The sequence below is a fragment of the Lutra lutra genome, chromosome 9 (assembly GCF_902655055.1).
Source record: "Lutra lutra chromosome 9, mLutLut1.2, whole genome shotgun sequence".
Classification (NCBI taxonomy): domain Eukaryota; kingdom Metazoa; phylum Chordata; class Mammalia; order Carnivora; family Mustelidae; genus Lutra; species Lutra lutra.
This window is the reverse complement of record NC_062286.1, coordinates 132,098,536-132,118,434: the sequence shown is the minus strand read 5'-3', so window position 1 is coordinate 132,118,434 and position 19,899 is coordinate 132,098,536. Positions and strand designations below refer to the sequence as shown.

The window sequence follows — 19,899 nt, the reverse complement described above, 5'->3', positions numbered from 1 at the left end:
GTGCTCATGTGAAATCTTCACAGCCACTTTTCAGTCTCATGGTTTGTTTGTTGTTTACTCAAAAAATCTTTGAAAAATTAGTTAACAGAAAGAAGAAAGAGAATTACCCATCACACCACTATCCAGTAATAACTAGTTTTAACATTACTGGATTATAAACTTCCCAATATCCTGTACTTAACATATGTATAAGGATATAAACTTAATGGCTGTATTATAAAAATTATTTAGCCAACAATTCTAATATGTTGTTGGAAACAATCCTAAAAGCAAAGTTTTTCATGATACTAAACAATGTAAAATCCTCAGTTTCCACTTCACTAGAATTACCTGAAGTGGAAACAGAGGGTATCGAAGATACTGGATATTTTAATGCTCTAGGTGAAGAGTACATGTTTTTTGCTTCATATGAGCACACCAATTTACCTTACCCACTAGCAGGTCCTGAAACGGATTTCCTCACGGACCTCTGCAGCTGGAAACCATATTTTCTGGTACTACTTTTTCAGGTTAGTTCATTTTTTACATCTCAGTCGATCTGGTATTTTTTTGATATAATACCAATACATGGATCTCACTTGTCTTTTTTCTCCAAAATTTCTCTTGTCATTTTTTTCTATCTTTCCTTCCCTATGAAATGGGAAATCCCACTTAACTAGATTCTCTGTATATACACTAAGTGAAAAGCAAAGACTTTCTTCTGCAAAATCGCGCTACTGGCTTTAACAAAGGCAGGCTCCTGGGGACAGCCCCAACCATCCAGAATCACACAGAACACCAGCTATGCAGAAGGTGGGGGTAGGAGTTAGAAAAATGTTTGTAGGGATTTTCTTATTTGCAACTCAACAGTCCTAAGAATATTTTGAAAACCACAAAGATACTGTAGCTCCACCAAGAACTAAAAACCATCCATAAAACAGAAATGCTGGTTGGTGCTAAAAGAGGTCTTTTTTTTTTTTTTTTTTTTTTTTTTTGCTTTAAAAAACAAAATACCCTAAGTAATAAAAACAAACTTACTTTGGTTGTATGCCATCAAATATTTCTTGCAGTGCCAGTGCCCCGTATTTTATGCAATACAAGTTAATAAAGACTAAGAAACCTGTGGAAAGGAGATGCAGAATATCAGTACAGAGGACTCAATGCACTGAACACGCAGCTCGCCACGTCTGCCATGTGAGACAGACATCGTCATTAACCCAACGGCTAACTCTGGCGTCAGTATTTGGCTTTATTATACAATTAACATATGGTACAGACAAAAAATGTTTTAATATCTGAACTCAGAAACTAACCTTTGGAACACAATATATTTGAAAGTGACTTAGTATTTGGAGAATACAAACATCTTAAAATATTTTACAGAAAAAGCTTATAACTGATAAAACGTTTATATGTAACTATAAAGGCTAAAGGTGTTAACTACTTTCCTTATTTCTGTAAGAAGAGCCAAATGATCTCACTTTTTTTTTTTTTAAGATTTTATTTCTTTATTTGACAGCAAGAGCGAGAGCACAAGACGGGGGCCAGGCAGAGGGAGAGGGGGAAGCAGGCTTCCTACCGAGCAGGGAGCCCGATACGGGGCTCAATCCTAGGACTTCAGGATCATGACCAGAGCGGAAGGCAGATGCTTAACTGATTTTACTTACTCTTGATAAACTTTGTTGTTTTGGAATTCTGAAGTCTTTGGAATAGTAGAATGAAGATTTGCTTCCTGTACTGATCAACGGACTCACTAAAGAAGGTATAAAAGCAACAATATATAAGTCAGCATCGCCTGAGTAACCACAGTCCTTGCTAATCATACAGCGGGGGTTGGACTCATACTCACGGAGGCATGTGCTCTATTATACTGTTTAGAAGATAAAAACCTTGGTGGTCATTGGCTTTGGATGCAATTAGCTTCTGGAAGACACCTAATAACCCAGGCTACAACAAATTAGATCAAATAATACTCAGTTAAAAAGGCAAGGATTAACTATTCCAAAAGTGACACTGTTATTTGACAGGCGATGTTTTGGAAAAGGCTGCATGCTACAATGATTAACGTTTTCGCTTTTGTTCCTACTTCTAAAGTGGAGAGAGAAAATATCCCATCACAATAATCCTTAAAGTTAAGTTCTTGAAATTAACCTATCTGGCTCTACTTTTTTATTTTCTACTATGGAGATAATTAAAGGATATCTAATTGTAATAAATATACATTAATATTTTCTACTAACTACTTTGTTATATTTTAAATTAAGGAAACTCTGCCTCCTCAGTTTCTCTCCGCTACCTTACAAAATGAGTTACATCAAAATAAGTCCCACTCACAATTTTGTCAGCCGCAGCGCTCGCTATCGTGTTTGAACCACGTTCTAAGAACGCCTGGAGAAGCCTCACTAGAGCAGGGATATTTCCTGTTCTTTCCCAAAGCACTGGCTGAAGGAGATGAGGAAATAAGGCCATATAAGACGACGGGATATCATTTTTGTGTGTTTCCAGAAGCAAAGACATCACTTGAAAGACGTACGGGATAAATTCTGTTGATAAAAGTAAAACCAGCTGTCAGCTTCGTGACGAATGACGCCCACAAAAAGGCACATCCCTCACAGGCAGGCTGCATTTTATTAGCCACTTTAATAGCTTCATTCAGTAAGAAAGAAAATAACTTCTTTTAACTTACCTTGTACATCATTCTGTAAAATTTCAGTAAACACCAGAAACAAAGCCTCCTCAAAATTTACAACAGCAGCAGGGTTAGCTTTACAAGTTATTCGTATGGACAAACATATCGCTTCAAACATGTAGTGATTAAAGTGAGGTTTGCTTGGGTTCTGAAATTAAAAACAGAAAGCTTACCGCTCTCCAATAATTCAAATGACTATATTAAATATCCAAAACACACACACCTGTCCTTTCTAAAGCGCAATGAGAGGCCCTCTCTTTAAAAAATCAGTATTAAAAAACACATCAATTATGCTTGCCTGCATATATGTTAAAGTTTTATATGGACTTTAAAATTCAGAAAATAAACAATACACACTAATGCCTCTTTCTTTGGATTTTTTTTTTTAAGGGCAAAAGTTCACTATGAAAAATAACTCGAGTCACAGGGAGACGACTACACAAGCTTCAGTTCCCAGCGCTATGAGGAACTTGTCTTAAACCCATGTGCTCTCCTAGAGCCATCCCTGTAAGCAGTGGTGGAAGAAATGAGCAGGGACGTGTAAGTCCTGGCTATGCACCAGCCTTATGTGGGACCCTAGGCAAGCCTTAACCTCTGTAGGTCTCAATGTCTGTATCTACAGAGTGACACTACTTTCTATCAGTGGTTTTCAATTTTTAAGGCAACATAACCCTATTTTCCATCAAACGAAATCCTTCTTGGAAGGCTACCATTCGCAGTTGATGAACTCAGAAGAGTCGGGTGGGGGACAGGGGGAGACCCAATGTCTCTTCTCTCTCAATCACCCATGGTTCAAAGCAGTCTAACACCCTTACCAGAACTCAGTGGGAAAATGATCAGTTATCCAAAGTCCCTATAATAGTTCTAAAAATTTATCTCTTTTTCCATAATTAGGAACAGGACTCTCAAAAAGAATTTTGGCAACCTTAAGCTGACTTTAATTTTCTAAGTCTTAGTATTAATAAATATGAATCAAAGTATCTATGAAATTTTTGATCAAAGGAATGGACTTTACTTGGGGGAAATAAGAGTAAAGGAGACCCGGCACAAGGGACTGCACCATTTTATAAGAGATGGAGAAAGCCCTTTTTGTGTCCACTTGGTACAAAACCTGCTTTCCTCCATCTAAGATCATTTCAGATCAGTTATCTGTACTTTCTCAATTTTATTCAGTGAAACATGTTACTTTTTAAATAAGAGTAATTCAAATGAAACGTTTTAAAGTTTCTGGGCCTACACTTAATAAAGTGCTGCACTGTCTCCAATCTAATACCTCTCCAAACTTTTAAAAAGTACTTAACTGTTGGTCAGCAAGAATCCAGAGAACTTTTCCTAAGCCTGACCTACTGCCAGAGAGTTCTGAGGCTCAAACAGTTTAGAGTATAAGTTAAAAATCAACTGTACTTTTAAAACTGGTCTTGTTACCTTACTAACAGCTAATAGCTTCTGTGTAAGCTGAGTGATGAGGGTAGGGATGTAGGGGATTATGGCTTCTTGTAGGAGGGAAAAACTTCTCATGATAGCTGTAAAATATAAAAACAGCAAGAACAAATAGTTAAAATTCAAAACAAAACAGTGATTAGGGGAAAAAAAAAACAAAAACACAACAGTCCACAAACTCCTCACCAAAATTTTAAGACCCTTAAGCAATCCCCAGAGAGCTGTCTATATTTAAAAACAATCTAAATTGCCTTTCCTTTCAAAATTGCGCCAATTAGCTTTCAGAAAGCCTAAGGCTTAAAAGGAAAAAGGGACAGTAAGAAATAATGAGTGACGAAAGAGGCAAACACTGAGGAGGAGGAAGTGGTACAAAGGGGAAGGGAGGAGCGGGAAGGGAGTACAGTCTCTAGCCTCTTTCATCTAGAAAATTGGGGGCAGGTGATGTTTAGCCCCGGCCTAAAGGACAACATCACAGCCCACCAAAAACTGAGAGAAGACCATCTATCTGCCCGTCTCCCTCCAAAAAGAGAGACTGGGAGCCCGAGAAAAATCTAAAAACACATACAAAGCTACAGAGGGTCCACGCTACAAGAACAGTGCTCATCAACAGATGCTTAACAACATTCAGCATGGGCAACAGACACATTATTCAGCTAAAAATGTACATAATGTTCTGCACAAGTAGAACAGATGTTTACCAAGTACAGCAGTTACTGCATGTCAGGCACAGAGGAAAGAAAGAGCCTCTTTTGCCTCCTAAATTTGACCATGTTTCTTCCACCTGAGCCAGAATCCTCTCCCAGCTAGCTGAGCATTGGGCATCCCTCCCTAGAGAAAGCTGTCCCTGAGCTGGGTCAAGGGGTTTGAGGATAGATCAGTGCCCCTCCTCTGGCTGGCAGAGTCCGTTCACTCACTCCTTCCAACGCTATCACTGAGAGGGTGTTACATCCGGGTGCTCTCGCACACCCCAGGAGCACAGTAACGAGACTCAACCTCACAGAAACAGACGTTAAACAGCAGTCACACATCACCGTCAGAGAAATACGGTGCCGAACACACACACAAATACACACCGAGACACACTCTTATCCACACATAAACACACTTACACACGTGTACACACACACACACACACACACGCACGCACGCACACCCCATACCCCAGAGGGCCAGACCCAGCATCAGGGACAGTTTGCTTGAAAAGCATTTCCTGAGTCAGACACAGGCTGCTGGAATGCGACAGTGATGAAGACTTGCCCCTAGTCAGAGCCGTCCCTACGACGCTCTCCCAAGTAGCCGCAAGAGCTGTTTACAGCTGCCGGTGTTCCTGGCAGTAGCTCTACGGAGGCAGGTGCTTGTGGAGCCTACAGCATGTGCACCCAGGTTTCACGCCGCGACCTAGCCTAACGTGCCATCGACGAATGTCTGATCTGATCTCCACCCTCAAGAAAGTCAATTTAGGTAAAGAAAAAGGGAGTTTGCTACTTTTTCTTTAACAAGAGGAGTTCTATATCAAACTAGGGTAATATTTTTTTCTGAAAACACTGTTAACAATAAACAAAAAATTTTTCCATTTAAAAATATCTAAACCAACCTAATGCTTAGCCAACAGTATCTGGTTCACTGACTACGTAACCTGAAATACAACTCAGAGCATTCACCCCTGTAATCGGAGATGGGATTCTTATATTCTTTACACCCGGGAAACGGCCTACCTTTCATAATATATTCATTTTCTGAAGAGCCAGGAAGTGTGAGAGCTTTGAAAAGGTTTGTTAGCAGAATCTCAACAAACGGTGCGATTTCTGCGGCTGTAAAGCTATAGATGAAAAAACAGCTTTCAGTCACTGCCACCTCTGGAGCTGATCACTCTGGAATACTCTTGGGCAACCACTAAATCACACTTCTTGGCATAAAGCGAGCCATCTCCCACCACTCACAATCAACAGATACCTTAAGAAAGTAACTGTTTACATGTGTTTATGTTAAGTTCCTAAAAAGGCACATCTGGGATCAAACACAAACCGAAATCCAGGCAAACCTGACATCATCTAAAGCTGTTCAGGTCACCCTTGGGTCATAACTATCACCACTGAGAACAGAGCTCAGACCCTGGGGGTCTCAGTCATCTCCTTTTCCTGGAGCAGGCGCATAAATTCTGCATGAGTTGTGGGCCTGAAGACAGGTACTGGTTTGACTCACCTCAAAGGATGTCCTTTCAACCCTTAATTGGCTCTAAGAATATCTACACTTCAAGTTCTTGATGAAGAAAAGAACCTAGAACTGTTTTCCATCTCTTAACAAAAGCTCAGTTTCAAGAAATAACACTGCTTCAGAATGGCCTGAAAGACACGCAGACTGTCCATTCCTCTACATTTTCTCCTTGGCTCAGGCCAGAAGAGCTACTGTCTGGGACCCTAGAGAACTACTTCCACTCAGTTGTGAGCGATCTCCACACAGAGTAATAATGCAAAAACAGCCACATAAAAAAGCTCTGTCGCATGATGTTACTAAGAATACTCCCTTAATGAAGGCCAGTTTCTGAGCTGCCTTCTGAGTTACTATTTCATTTTAATCTCAAGGACACTGAAAATTTTAACTCACCATGTCGCCCTCAATGCCTTGGTTGCAAGGAGACGCACAAATTTCAGGAGTTTCCTTGACTCCTGTACACGATCCTTGGATACACATTTCTTTTTAGAATCTCACCCCATTATTTTCCTTTGCTCCAATTTCCTATTTAATTTTTTGTCATAACGTATCTATTTTTAGCATATGGCCTCATCCTTTTGGACTGAGACACAGAAATAATTAAATGAGGGAAAAGTATACATTTATTTTCCAACTACTAATGACATTATGAATACAGTCAAAGAGAACTTTGACCAGAAAGTTCCCACCCTAGCTGTAAAATAACAACTGCCTGGAGTCAGACACTTACAGAGTGGTACTGTTAGGGCCTCTCATGGTAAACAGCCTCTCCAGAGCATGTGCCGCGTAAGTATGAACAACAATACTTTCAGCTTGAAGGTGATTAATCAAGAGAGGAATAGAGACTAAAAGATGTTCTTTTGGTACCTGAAAAACAGAGTAATATGCATGCTTTAACTCAACGATGTGAACTTAGAAGGCCTTGCTGATCCTGGAATGTGTGTTTTTTCAGCTGTTACAATGGGAAACCAGACGGCTGAGAAATAGAAACTTCTGCCTCCATGTAATGGCTCAATTCACATTCACTTTTACAATTCTCTTCCTCTGAACATTAAACTAGGGTCAGAGGAAAATCTTGCAGATAAAAACATATACCATAGGGGCGCCTAGGTAGCTCAGTGGGTTAAAGCCTCTGCCTTCAGCTTGGGTCACGATCCCAGGGTCCTGGGATCGAGCCCCGTCGGGCTCTCTGTTCAGCGGGGAGCCTGCTTCCCTTCCTCTCTCTCTGGGTGCCTCTCTGCCTACTTGTGATCCCTGTCTGTAAAATAAATAAATAAATCCTTTAAAAAATATATACCATAAAGTAATGTAGTATTATGGACAGGCAAACTAAGATTTCACTAAGAACTACTTTTCACTAGCAGGCATTTCTTGGAGAAGTCACTTAAGCCGTCTGTGCCTCATTTTCTCTTCTAAAAAAAAAAGGGGGTGGTACAAAAATAATAGTAATCTTCATTAGAAACTTCTAGGGGTGCCTGGGTGGCTCCGGCAGTTGAGCACCCGACTCTTGATCTCAGGTCAGGTCTTAAATCTCAGGGTTATGAGTTCAAGCCCCATGTTGGGCTCCATGCTGGGTATGAAGCCTACTCTAAAGGGAAAAAAAAAAAAAAGCAAGAGAGAAAGGAAGGAAGGGAGTGAGGGAGGGAGAAACCTCTAAAAGTTTAGAATTCCCGGGCACCTGGTGGCTCAGTTGGTTAAGCAACTGCCTTCAACTCAGGTCATGATCTCAGGGTCCTGGGATTGAGTCCCACATCTGGCTCCCTCTCTCTCTCTCAAATAAATAAAATCTTAAAATTTAGAATTCCCATTCATTACTCTTTAAAATAAAACAGCTTCAGGGTGAATGGGTGGTGCAGTCGGCGGAGTATCTGACTCTTGATTTTGGTGCAGATGGTGATCTTAGGGTCATGACAACAAGCCCCACATCAGGCTCCGCGTTTGGCAGAGTCTGTTTGACTCTCTCTCTCCCTCTTCCTCTGTGTCTCTGACCCTTGCTGCACACGCACGCTGTCTCTCTCTCTCTCTCTTTCTCAAGTAAATAAATAAATAAATAAAAATTTTTTTAAAGATTTTATTTATTTGACACAGAGAGAGATCATAAGTAGGCAGAGAGGCAGGCAGAGAAGCAAACGGAGAGGTGGAAGCAGGCTCCCCACCAAGCAGAGAGCCCAATGCAGGGCTCAATCCCAGGACCCTGAGATCATGGCCTGAACTGAAGACAGAGGCTTAACCCACTGAGCCACCCAGGCGCCCCAAATAAGTAAATCTTTTAAAAAATAAAGTAGAACAGTTTCACAAGGCTGCATGTAACCATGGTAAATATGTGCCAAAGACATAAAAATTTTAAGTCAAGAAATTATAGAATCACCCACAGGAAATAAACTGTGGCTATTCTTATGATGGGATACTACACAACTATTAAAAAAAACGAACTAGGGGCGCCTGGGTGGCTCAGTCTGTTAAGCGACTGCCTTTGGCTCTGGTCATGATCCCGGGGTCCTGGGATCGAGCCCCGCATCGGACTCCCTGCTCAGCGGGGAGTCTGCTTCTCCCTCTGCCTACTGCTCTGCCTACTTGTGCTCTCTATCTGTCAAATAAATATAAATATAAATATAAATAAATAAATAAATAAGAAAGAACTACATCTGGGGCGCCCGGGTGGCTCATTTGTTAGGCATCTGCCTTTGGCTGGGGTCATGATCCCAGGGTCCTAAGTCAGGCTCCTTGCTCAGTGGGGAGCCTGCTTCTTCCTCCCGCTCTGCCCCTGCTTGTGTTCCATCTCTTACTGTCAAATAATTAAAATCTATAAAAAAAAAAAAAGAAGAAGAAAAGAAAAAACAATGAACTACATCTAAAATGAGCACATCTCAAAAACAGTATTAAGCACAGTAAAAAAAGACAACATGGAGGGCGCCTGGGTGGCTCAGTGGGTTAAGCCTCTGCCTTTGCTCAGGTCATGATCTCAGGGTCCTGGGACTGAGCCCCGTATCAGACTCTCTGCTCAGCAGGGAGTCTGCTTCCCTCTCTCTCTCTGTCTGCCTCTCTGCCTATTTGTGATCTCTGTCAAATAAATAAATAAAATCTTTGGGGTGCCTGGGTGGCTCAGCGGGTTAAGCCGCTGCCTTCGGCTCGGGTCATGATCTCAGGGTCCTGGGATCGAGTCCCGCATCGGGCTCTCTGCTCAGCAGGGAGCATGCTTCCCTCTCTCTCTCTGCCTGCCTCTCTGTCTACTTGTGATCTCTCTGTCAAATAAATAAATAAAATCTAAAAAAAAAAAAAATTTTTAAAAACAAATAAATAAAATCTTTAAAAAAAACTAGAAAAAAAAAAGACAACATCTGTAGGCCTTTCATCATATCATTTATATAAATAAAGTTTTAAACCTATGGAATACTACAGAATTTTTGTGGAAATAAATATGTAATAAAACCATAAACACACTTGACAATTCAAGCAGCTAAAAGTACAATGTGAGAAACTACATGATAAATGACAGGTTTCTCCAAAAATTATAGGCATATGAAAGGGGATGGAGGACCTCTCTGTCATAAAATAAAGAGACAACACAGGGGCACCTGGATGGCTCAGTAGGTTAAGTGCCTGCCTTGGGGTCAAATCATCATCTCGGGTCCTGGGATGAAGACCACGTAGGGCTCCCTGCTCAGTGAGGAGTCTGGTTCTCTTTCTGCCCCTCCCCCTTGCTTCTGCACAGTTTTTCTCTCTCAAATAAATAAAAATCTTAAAAGAAAGACAAGACACATAATCAACCATAAGCAATGTGTGTACCTTGTTTGGATCCCAATTTTTTATGAAAATCACTGTATAATGATTATTTCTAAGACAAAGGAGAAAATTAAGCATGGTCTGCAATCCTAAGTTCTTAAGAAGTATTGTTCTGTTAGACATGGATGTCGTGTAGGATTGCACAGAAGGGAAGAGAAGCTGGTATACAATAAAACTCTTAAGAGATTAAGTGGCATATAACATATAAATCAAAAGCTACTTACTTGATTCCTAAAAATCATAATGTATTTGATACCATCAGCTTTAAGGACAGGAAATTCATTCACTATTAAAAAAATAAAACCATAGTTATTTAAGTGCTAGGGACTATTACTCCCAGAATAGTGACATTATCAGATTTTTTGTCAAGTAATTGAAGCTTACCTATATATAAAGCTCTACTATGTAGCTATTTGTTCTGGTAAGATTGATTAATTTTGTTTTTTCCCCTTGTAAAGTTTCATTACAAATGAACATGCATTTACTACTTACATTAATTGAATAAAAATAATTTAGACCACAAGCTAATGACCATGTGTCACCTCTAAACTAGAAGTGAAGCTATTCCGAATCAAAAAGATGTCTCTCAGGCTGGGATTTCCTTATTATATGTGCTGCCAAAGCAAGCACTGGCTGGGATTTCCTGTAAAGTGCTCTAATGGGAAAATCAATTAGTGAAAACAGACAGAATATTGGTCAATTACTTAAAATTCTTAAAGCTAGAGGACAGTAAAACATGGAAGTTCATTATAATATTCTCCCTTTCAGTGTGTTTAACATTTCCATACAAAAATGGGTGTTTTTTTTGTTTTTTTTTTTTAATAAAGTAGGTCCCGTGCCCTGCGTGGAACCCGAGGCAGGGCTGGAGCTCATGACCCCGAGACCAAGACCTGAGCTGAGATGAAGAGACAGACACCTGACTGAGCCACCCAGGTACCCACCATAGGTTTTTAAAAAGGGAATAAATATATAATGTATCTTGACCAATATACCTTCATAAACTTAGGAAGTTATCCTTAATTATCAGTTTCAAGTACTTTAAATTTGCTTCAATTTTTTATTTCATTTTCTCTTCGAATTCATTTTTCGAACGAGAAGGGAAAAAACCTCAAGTATAATTCCTAGAGTATGCGCCAGCATAACAAAGCTGAGCTACAATTTCGTCTTAATTGTTCCTATTTTCCTTCTACACAAGCAACATCTTTAAAGAAAGTTAATTGCAATCAGGTACGATCTGGGGAAACCATCTGAGATTTTATTCGATAAAAGAAGTAACTGCAGGGACGCCTGGGTGGCTTATTCGGTTAAGCATCTGCCTTCAGCTCAGGTCATGATCTCAGAGTCCTGGGATGGAGCCCCACGGTGGGCTTCCCTGCTCAGCAGAGTCTGCTTCTCCCTCTGCACATGCTTTCTCTCTCTCTCTCAGATAAATAAAGTCTTAAAAGAAAAAAAACACGAATAACTGCAACAAGGATAGCAACCAATTTTTTGAGTATCATGGTGCTATAGAACCCCTATGACTTTTGCTATAATGTTACTTATTTTGTAGTATAAAACAGTAATGCGGGGATGCCTGGCTGGTTCAGTCAGTAGAGCATGTGAATCCTGATGTTCATGGTCTTGAGTTTAAGCCACACGTTGGGGACAGAGATTACATTAATATATAAAAAAGAACAACAATAAAAAACACCCTCAAGTAAAAAGTGTTTATAAGTGGCATAACAATTTTTTTCACAAACTCACCATTAGCTGATTTTAAATCAGGGAGAATGTGATTCACAAAGAACTCAGTCAGATTTACAAGTTCATTTGCTTGTGTAATTCCATGCTGAAAAACAAATTTTTAACAGGGTAAATGACATGAAATACCTGTACACAGCTAACACAACCTATTACATAGAAAATTTAGGCAACTTTTATGTATTTATTTTTAAGATTTTATTTATTCTTTTGAGAAAGATACAGGGAGAGAGAGCACAAGCAGGGGAAGAGGCAAAGGGAGAGGGAGAAGCAGACTCGTTGCAGAGTACAACTCGGACCAAGGAATCTGACGTGGGGCTCAATCCAAGGACCCAGAGTTCACGACTGGAGTCGAAGGCAGGTACTTAACCATCTGAGCCACCCAGGCGCCCCAAGCAACTTTAAAAAAAAAAAACAAGTTATAGGGGCACCTGGTTAGCTTCGTTGGTTGAGCATCTGACTCTTGATTCCGGCCTGGGTCATCATCTCAAGGTTGTAAGCCCTAAAGCCTGCTTAAGAGGCTCCCCTCCCCCATCCGTTTGCTCCTCATCCGCCTCTAAAATAATAGGTTACAAGTGGAGATGAACACTTCAACTCATAAACTGCTTAAATATAAAAAACCAAGACTATTTTAATAGACAATAAAGAACTCTCCCTAATTTAAGCTAAATTTAAATTTAGCACATTATACACACTGAGTCTCAGCTAAGGAAACAACTGTGGTATCTATCAGTTTTCTGTCCATAAGAAAATTAAGTGCTTAATATACCAATGTAAAGTCATCTTGGGAGACTACATAAATTCTAATCAGAACTAATAGGTTATCTAGCAAAGTAGGGCTGTATCATCAGAAATGTATTAGTTCTGATTTCTGTGGTTACCACACCAAGTCTATTTTAGAAAAATACTATATTGAAAAGATTCACCTTCTGTGTTTGGGCTTTTGATGCCAAAGATGTCACTAGGTAAATGGCCGCATCTTTGTGTTTCCAGTTGACAGACGGGTTTTTTGCATATTCCTGCAGCATGGAATTAACATAACCAGAGAAGATTCCTGTCACGGGTCCCTCAAAAAACTTGCACAATCCTCGTACTAGATCACAAGCAGCTCTGCGTCTAGTATCAATATCTATAAAATGAAAGGGAAATATATCATAGGAGAAACATCCACCAACCAACTGATCAAAGATTATAAGGCAACAAATTGTCACCTGATCGCTCTTAGCAACATCAACAATGGAAAAAAAAATTAAAAGAAAAAAAAGAAAAATTCTTTTGTTCACAAGAAACACAAAATGGGAACTAAAAAGGTTACAGTAGTAGTACTGTACACACTAATAAGCATATTAAAATATGCATATTAAATTTAAAAATGCATATTAAATAAAGCATATTAAAGTACATATTAGTACACACTAATAAGCATATTAAAAAAGAGAAGACAGGTGATTCAACACTGAACATATGCTCAAGCTCAAACAACAGCCACTCTTTAAGGTGTACACGGTTACAGGAGTAAAGGCGGTTGTGTCAACTCACACTGCTCCCCAGAGTGACCAGAAAGAGCAAGTTTAAAAGAGCTTTGCTGTCAGACTTAGTTAAAAACAAAATACATACCAGATCCTTCCAAATCTCTTCTTATGTACTCCTCAGAATTGTCTTCAAAGGCTTCCTCATCAGCAGCTTCAAAGAAATGGCATTTCAAGTCACTCATCCAAAGACATAACAAGTCATTGTACTTTCACAGCCAAGTACACAGAAGACTATGTAGAATTGCCATGTTTTCCAGCAAAATGTTCCTTCCCAAAAAAAGACTGCTTCGTGTATGTGTGTGTGTATATGTATATATGTACGTATGTTAAGATTTTATTCATTTATTTGACAGAGAGAAAGAGAGAGCACAAGCAGACAGAGCGGCAGACAGAGGGAGAGGGAGAAGCAGGCACCCTGCTGAGCTGGGAGCCCAATGTGGGGCTCGATCCCAGGACCCTGAGATCATGACCGGAGCCTAAGGGAGACGCTCAACTGACTGAGCCACCCAGGTGCCCTACTTCATATAGTCTTTTTTCTTTTTTTTGTTTTTTAAGATTTTGTTTGTTTGACAGAGAGAGAAGGAACACAAGCAGGGGGACGGGAGAGGGAGAAGCAGGGTTCTTGCTGAGCAGGGAGCCCGATGTAGGGCTTGATCCCAGGACCTGGGAATCATGACCTGAGCCGAAGGCAGACGCTCAACGACAGAGCCACCCAGGCACCCCTACTTCATATATTCTTAATCATTACTTAAGAACAGCAAATGCCGCCCTAAAAGGTGAGGTAATAGGTAAGTCACACAGCTCACTTGTTCTAATGTGACCATGTCCCCAGAATAAGACTTCACCACCAACTTCAAAAGTTGAATGTTGGGGCGCCTGGGTGGCTCAATTGGTTAAGCAACTGCCTTCAGCTCAGGTCATGATCCTGGAGTCCCAGGATCGAGTCCCACATCAGGCTCCCTGCTCGGCAGGGAGTCTGCTTCTCCCTCTGACCTCTCCCCTCTCCTGTCTCTCTCTCTCAAACAAATAAATAGAATCTTTAAAAAAAGGGGGGGGCGCCTGGGTGGCTCAGTGGGTTAAAGCCTCTGCCTTCAGCTCATGTCATGATCCCAGGGTCCTGCGATCGAGCCCCACATCAGGCTCTCTGCTCAGCAGGGAGCCTGCTTCCCCAACTCTCTGCCTACCTCTCTGCCTACTTGTGATCTCTGTCAAATAAATAAAATCTTAAAAAAAAAAAAAGAAAGAAAAAAGTTGAACATTGGGCCCAACCTAGGGATGTCTACTTTCTATTATTCTGGAAGGACGTTAAAAAAACAAAGAGCCTGGGCACCTGGGTGGCTCAGTGGTTTAAGCCTCTGCCTTCGGCTCGGGTCACGGTCTCAGGGTCCTGGGATCGAGTCCCGCATCGGGCTCTCTGCTTGGCGGGGAGCCTGCTTCCTCCTCTCTCTCTCTCTGCCTGCCTCTCTGCCTACTTGTGATCTCTGTCTGTCAAATAAATACATTAAAAAAAAAAAAAAAAAAAAACAGAGCCTAACAACTATAATCACCATTACTTCATAAAAGTCATTTCAAACCACAAAAAGTAAAATAGACAACATCAAAATGATTTGTCCTTTATAGTTTTACAAAAACACAAAAGGAAATAAAACTTCACACTGTATTGTTCTTGATTCCTTTTAGTTCCTGATAATTTGAGCACCACTGACCTAATGATTACTTTGACATAAAACACAATTCCTTCCACATTTACTATCTGTTCTTCCCAGCTGTAAGAAGGCAATTTGTATGTAAATACAGTCTTGGGACTCTCTTAACCTTAATCAGAAACTAAGTGGGCTTCAGCTCTGCATTTAAAGGTTATCAATCACTTCCACACTCAACTATTTCACAACAGCTATTTACCTCAGTGAAACACTAAATCAAACAAAACCAAATTCTTTCCTAAACTGAGATCCTAGATGGTTTACTTTCTTCTCAATGTAATAGAATTTTTTTTTTTACCTTATTCAATATTTCTGTGAAAAACGCTCTACAACATAAAACAAAGCTCATTACAGCAACACTCACAAATGTCTTTTATACCACTTTTTTTTTCTTGTCTTGGTTTAGAAAATAGGGAATAAGAGACCTACAGGAAGTTTTAATTAGCAATAAAAAATCAGACTGCATGTATTATAAAAGCAATATGGGGCAGACTTAATAATAAATTTATATTAATATATGCTTTAAAAAACCAAGTTTTTAATCTCCTGAAAAGGCTTTAGACTTTGCTATAATTACCTCTAAATTCCATGTTAGGCACAATAACCTTCTCGCAGATACTTGTCAGCGTGTTCTGGTCCTCAAACAGATTCTTATAGTGGGGTCTCTCACAGACGGAAGCCAGAAACTGAATTGCATTACTTACCAACTGGAATGAAACACAAAAATAGGCATTTTTTTTTAATAGGTATATTTTTAACAGCAGAACTGAATCATTTATTTCTTGGGGGAGGTAGGGGGAGAATGTCTTAATTATGCATCTCCACCGTCATCTTACCAAGTCATATTTAACCTCTTGACCTGTTGTAACTAGTAAATTCCAAATGGCTGTGACAAAACGAGGCAGGTACCGCTGAAATTCCTCATCATACTTCTGTGCATAGAGTGCAGCATTATCACAAATCTGGGATTTTAAGAGCTCCAGTAAGCCTGCTTCCTCTTCATCCTCATATACGAGAAAACAGAAAACTCAAGAAAACTCAAATATAAAACTTTAAAATTGCCATAAATACAGAGTAGCTGTAATTCCTGAAACTAAAAATAAAACCTAGGGTTTAATTTACAATTATGCCACCGTCAATGGATTCACTTAGTATTTCAAATAAAAAACAAATGAAATGCTTATCATTTATTAATCATGGAGCTATTAGAGACTTTTCCTTTGGTAGCTGAATTACGAGATACTTACATATTCAATTGAAAATAACATATTCCTAGAGAAACCTGAATGATAAAAGACCATATCACACTTTCCTTTGTAACATGGTCACCTATACTGTCTTGTATCTCCTCCCAAAAGGTTCTCATTTCAAATACGTTAAGATAAAATAATGTCATAGGATGGGGTGCCTGGGTGGCTTAGTCGGCTAAGCGTCTGCCTTCAGCTCGGGTCATGATCCCGGGGCCCTGGGACCAAGTCCCGCCACTGGGCTCCCCGCTTGCAGGCAGGCCGCTTCTCCCTCTCCCTCTGCCCCTGCTCATGTGCTCTCTCCCTCGCTCACTCTATCTCTCAAATAAATAAAATCTTTAAAATAATAATGCTAGAGGATTCTCACCCACAATATTCCGGTTATAATATATTAAAAAGCAAGCTAATTTAAGGGTCAAACTTGTGGTCTGTAGGCCTGCTGCCTATTTTTGTAAGTGAATTTTATTGAAACACAGCCATTCCTTCTCTACATCGACATCATTCCTTCTCTACGTTTACCAGATTTATAGCATTGCCTACAGCTGCTTTCATTCAACCGCAACTGCAGGGCCAAGCAGCCAGAACAGAGACTGTACAGCCCACAAAATCAAAAATATTTACCACCTAAACCTTTAAAGGAAGAGTTTGCCAACCCCAATCTAAACCATGACAGTCATTTATGTAATGAGCTCTACTGTAACAGCAATCCATAAACACTTACTGAGTTGCGCTATGTGCCAAAGAACTCAAATTTAGAAGAGAGAAAACAGGAGGCTCTTGAAGGCATAACGTAAGGGATATTACATAGGGAGATGACACAAGGTGGTAGTACCTGGGTAAATGGGCAAATAGCTCCCTGTAAGAATCCTAGATGAAAAACTTCCTTTAGATAGAAGTGTGAAGACAAGCTTTGTTTTCTGAGGACATTGCTTTCTCCTACTAGACTGAAAGAATTATTTCATGGGAGCTCTATTTTTTATTGTTGTTGCTTTTTAGTTGGCAAATCTCAGACAAAAACAACTCTCTCTGCATCCCACTCCTAAAAACTGATTTGAATCACCTTTTCTAATTTTATCTGAAATGGAAGCATTCTTAATATTTTGCTTTCATGTTTTTTTGTTTCTTGGAAAAGAGGTAGATCAAAGTCTATTAATAAATAAGCAAATGGTAACACAAAGTGCTATAATGAAATGTACATATTATTATAAAACCCAGACCAGAAATTTTAACACATTACAAACCTTCACAATGCCCCCACATTCCCATGCTGCACTGACTTTTTAAAAAGAGCCTATTGACATAAAGATTTAAGTTTTCTTAATATCTTCAATGATAGCTTTCGGTTTCATAAAATGTTCACAGTGTGAATACTTTGAGGATTTATTTTCAATCCTGTAAAGAAACAGCCTTCTCTATAAACTGTGAACCTACCTACGCCAGGCCACAATAAGAGTAATTCTGTGTGCTAAAAATAACCAAATATAAACTGAATTTAAATAAAAAATAATTTAAAAAAATAATAAACACAGACTATGCCACATAATCAAATATTACTTATATTCTTGGATTCTACCTATTAACACTATAAGAGTAAAATAATTTTTAGGAACCAAAACTTAAATGTTCAGTAGAATGTTCAACTCTCAGTCTCTGGGTCCTGAGTTTGAGCCCCATGTTGGTGAGAGTTTACTCAAAAAATATATAAACAGGAGCACCTGGGTGGCTCAGTTGGTTAAGCATCTGCCCTCACCTCAGGCATGATCCCTAGGTCCTGGGATTGAGCCCCACATCAGGCTTCCTGCTGAGTAAGGAGTCTATTTCTCCTTTTCTCTCTCCCCGCTGCTTCCCCTGCTTATAACTCTCTCCGTCAAATAAGTAAGTAAAATCTTTTAAAAATTAAATAAATAAATAAACGCTCTTGGGACACCTGGGTGGCTCAGTCGGTTAAGCCTCTGACTCTGGCTCAGGTGATGATCCCGGGGTCTTGGGATCAAGTCCTACATCAGGCTCCCTGCTCAGTGGGGAGCCTGCCTCTCCCCCTGCCTGCTGCTCCCCTGCATGTGCTCGCTGACAAATAAATAAATAAAATATTTTAAAAAATAATATATAAATGCTCTCAGATAACTATTTCATTTTCTGAAGTCTAACTATATTCCAAGGCTTCGAAGGGAGACTTTTTATTTTACACTTTTAAAAATGGAGATTTAATCAAAATCTAATATTATATTTCAAAAAATTCTTCATTTAAAACAGAGCTACTGTGAAACATTTTTAAATACTTACATCAGTTTGTAGAAGCTTATTATCTAACGTCAAGAGGGTATGGAAATTGTTCATCCAAGTTTCCATATTATCTTCAAAAAACTCAGGGAGGTCCTAAAGAATAAACACTGACTTGAGACTTTTGATTAAAATTAATGTTATTTTAGTCAGCTTTGTCCCCATCCCAAAGAGGCTTAAGTCCACACTCCTCAGCCTGAGCCAACCATTAACTATTTAGACAAGAATTCTTTATTCCAGGGGCACCCTGATGGCTTAGTCATTAAGCATTTGCCTTAGGCTCAGGTCATGATCCCAGGGTCCTGGGATCAAGACCCACAGGAAGTCTGCTTCTCCCTCTCCCACTCCCCCTGCTCGTGTTCCCTCTCTCTGTGTGTCCATCAAATAAATAATAAAATCTTAAAAAAAAAAAAAATTCTTTATTCCGGCCAGATTTGGCAGCTGAGTAAACCACTGTCTATCTGGTTTATACACTTCCAACTACAAATGATGCCACCTAGTTCCTGTCCCAATCTAAATTCACTTATTCCTTCAAGGTCCAGCTAAGACTGTTATGAAGTCTTTCCTTAGAAAAACTCAAGTGCTTACCAGCATCTTTCTTCCTTTTCCTTTCTCAACTATCACATCTATTGTGAGATGAGCACCAATTCAGACTGTCTTATACAGCTACTGACTTCCTGTGTGACAGTCCTGCCTTCTTAATGAGGGATAAGTCACTCCAAAGATAAAGATTATGGCTCCTTTCTTTGGTCTTCCAGACTATGCCTAACAAGTCATTAAGAGCCTCATCCTAACTGATTTCTAGGAAGGAGAATTCAAAAGAAGATGCAAGCAACAACAGTGATATCTTTTAAGTAAAAATTTCTTCAACTGGTGCCCAGCTGAACACCGATGCGGGGATACCATTTTGCGCTATTCATCTCCTATTCTGCCTGTTCCTTTCAGAGAACGCTCCTCCTACCACTGTGAGTATAATCATGTTATGAGGAGGAAGTCCAGGTACTTGGCCCTGGCTGTGAGCAAGGAAAAGGCCAAACTGTTCCTCTTGCATCTCAGTACTGTAATATGTACCGTAAGACCCCTCTTCCCGTTCCTGGAGCACTGAATCTTAAAGTAATGATTCAAGAACAAAAAGAATGGAGGCCACTGTCTCAGTAGCAAGACGGTGACCAGGCATTTTCTACCAGAAGTCTATGGCTGTTTCCTCAGAAATGCCATTGGTTCTTATACCTTCCCAAACCTGGTTTTTTAGCATTTGGTCTCCCATGTGTCAATAAAAGCCTTTTTGTGGGCGC

The 19,899-nt window shown here is 39.8% G+C and overlaps 1 protein-coding gene across 3 annotated transcripts in view; it reads right to left on the bottom strand.

Annotated features, from left to right (window-relative positions):
• Positions 1-19,899, bottom strand: part of CSE1L (chromosome segregation 1 like) — a 50,810-nt gene that overhangs the window by 3,283 nt on the left and 27,628 nt on the right. For all 3 annotated transcript variants that reach the window (XM_047746020.1, XM_047746022.1, XM_047746021.1), the window contains 15 exons: positions 18,608-18,700; positions 15,914-16,081; positions 15,655-15,784; positions 13,460-13,525; positions 12,769-12,971; positions 11,846-11,930; positions 10,327-10,388; positions 7,050-7,186; positions 5,824-5,927; positions 4,094-4,191; positions 2,666-2,816; positions 2,314-2,522; positions 1,829-1,926; positions 1,647-1,732; positions 1,018-1,099 (listed from right to left, as the gene is read on the bottom strand). In XM_047746020.1, the coding sequence (XP_047601976.1) occupies positions 1,018-1,099; positions 1,647-1,732; positions 1,829-1,926; positions 2,314-2,522; positions 2,666-2,816; positions 4,094-4,191; positions 5,824-5,927; positions 7,050-7,186; positions 10,327-10,388; positions 11,846-11,930; positions 12,769-12,971; positions 13,460-13,525; positions 15,655-15,784; positions 15,914-16,081; positions 18,608-18,700 (1,772 nt within the window). The remainder of the gene's footprint in view (positions 1-1,017; positions 1,100-1,646; positions 1,733-1,828; positions 1,927-2,313; positions 2,523-2,665; positions 2,817-4,093; positions 4,192-5,823; positions 5,928-7,049; positions 7,187-10,326; positions 10,389-11,845; positions 11,931-12,768; positions 12,972-13,459; positions 13,526-15,654; positions 15,785-15,913; positions 16,082-18,607; positions 18,701-19,899) is intronic.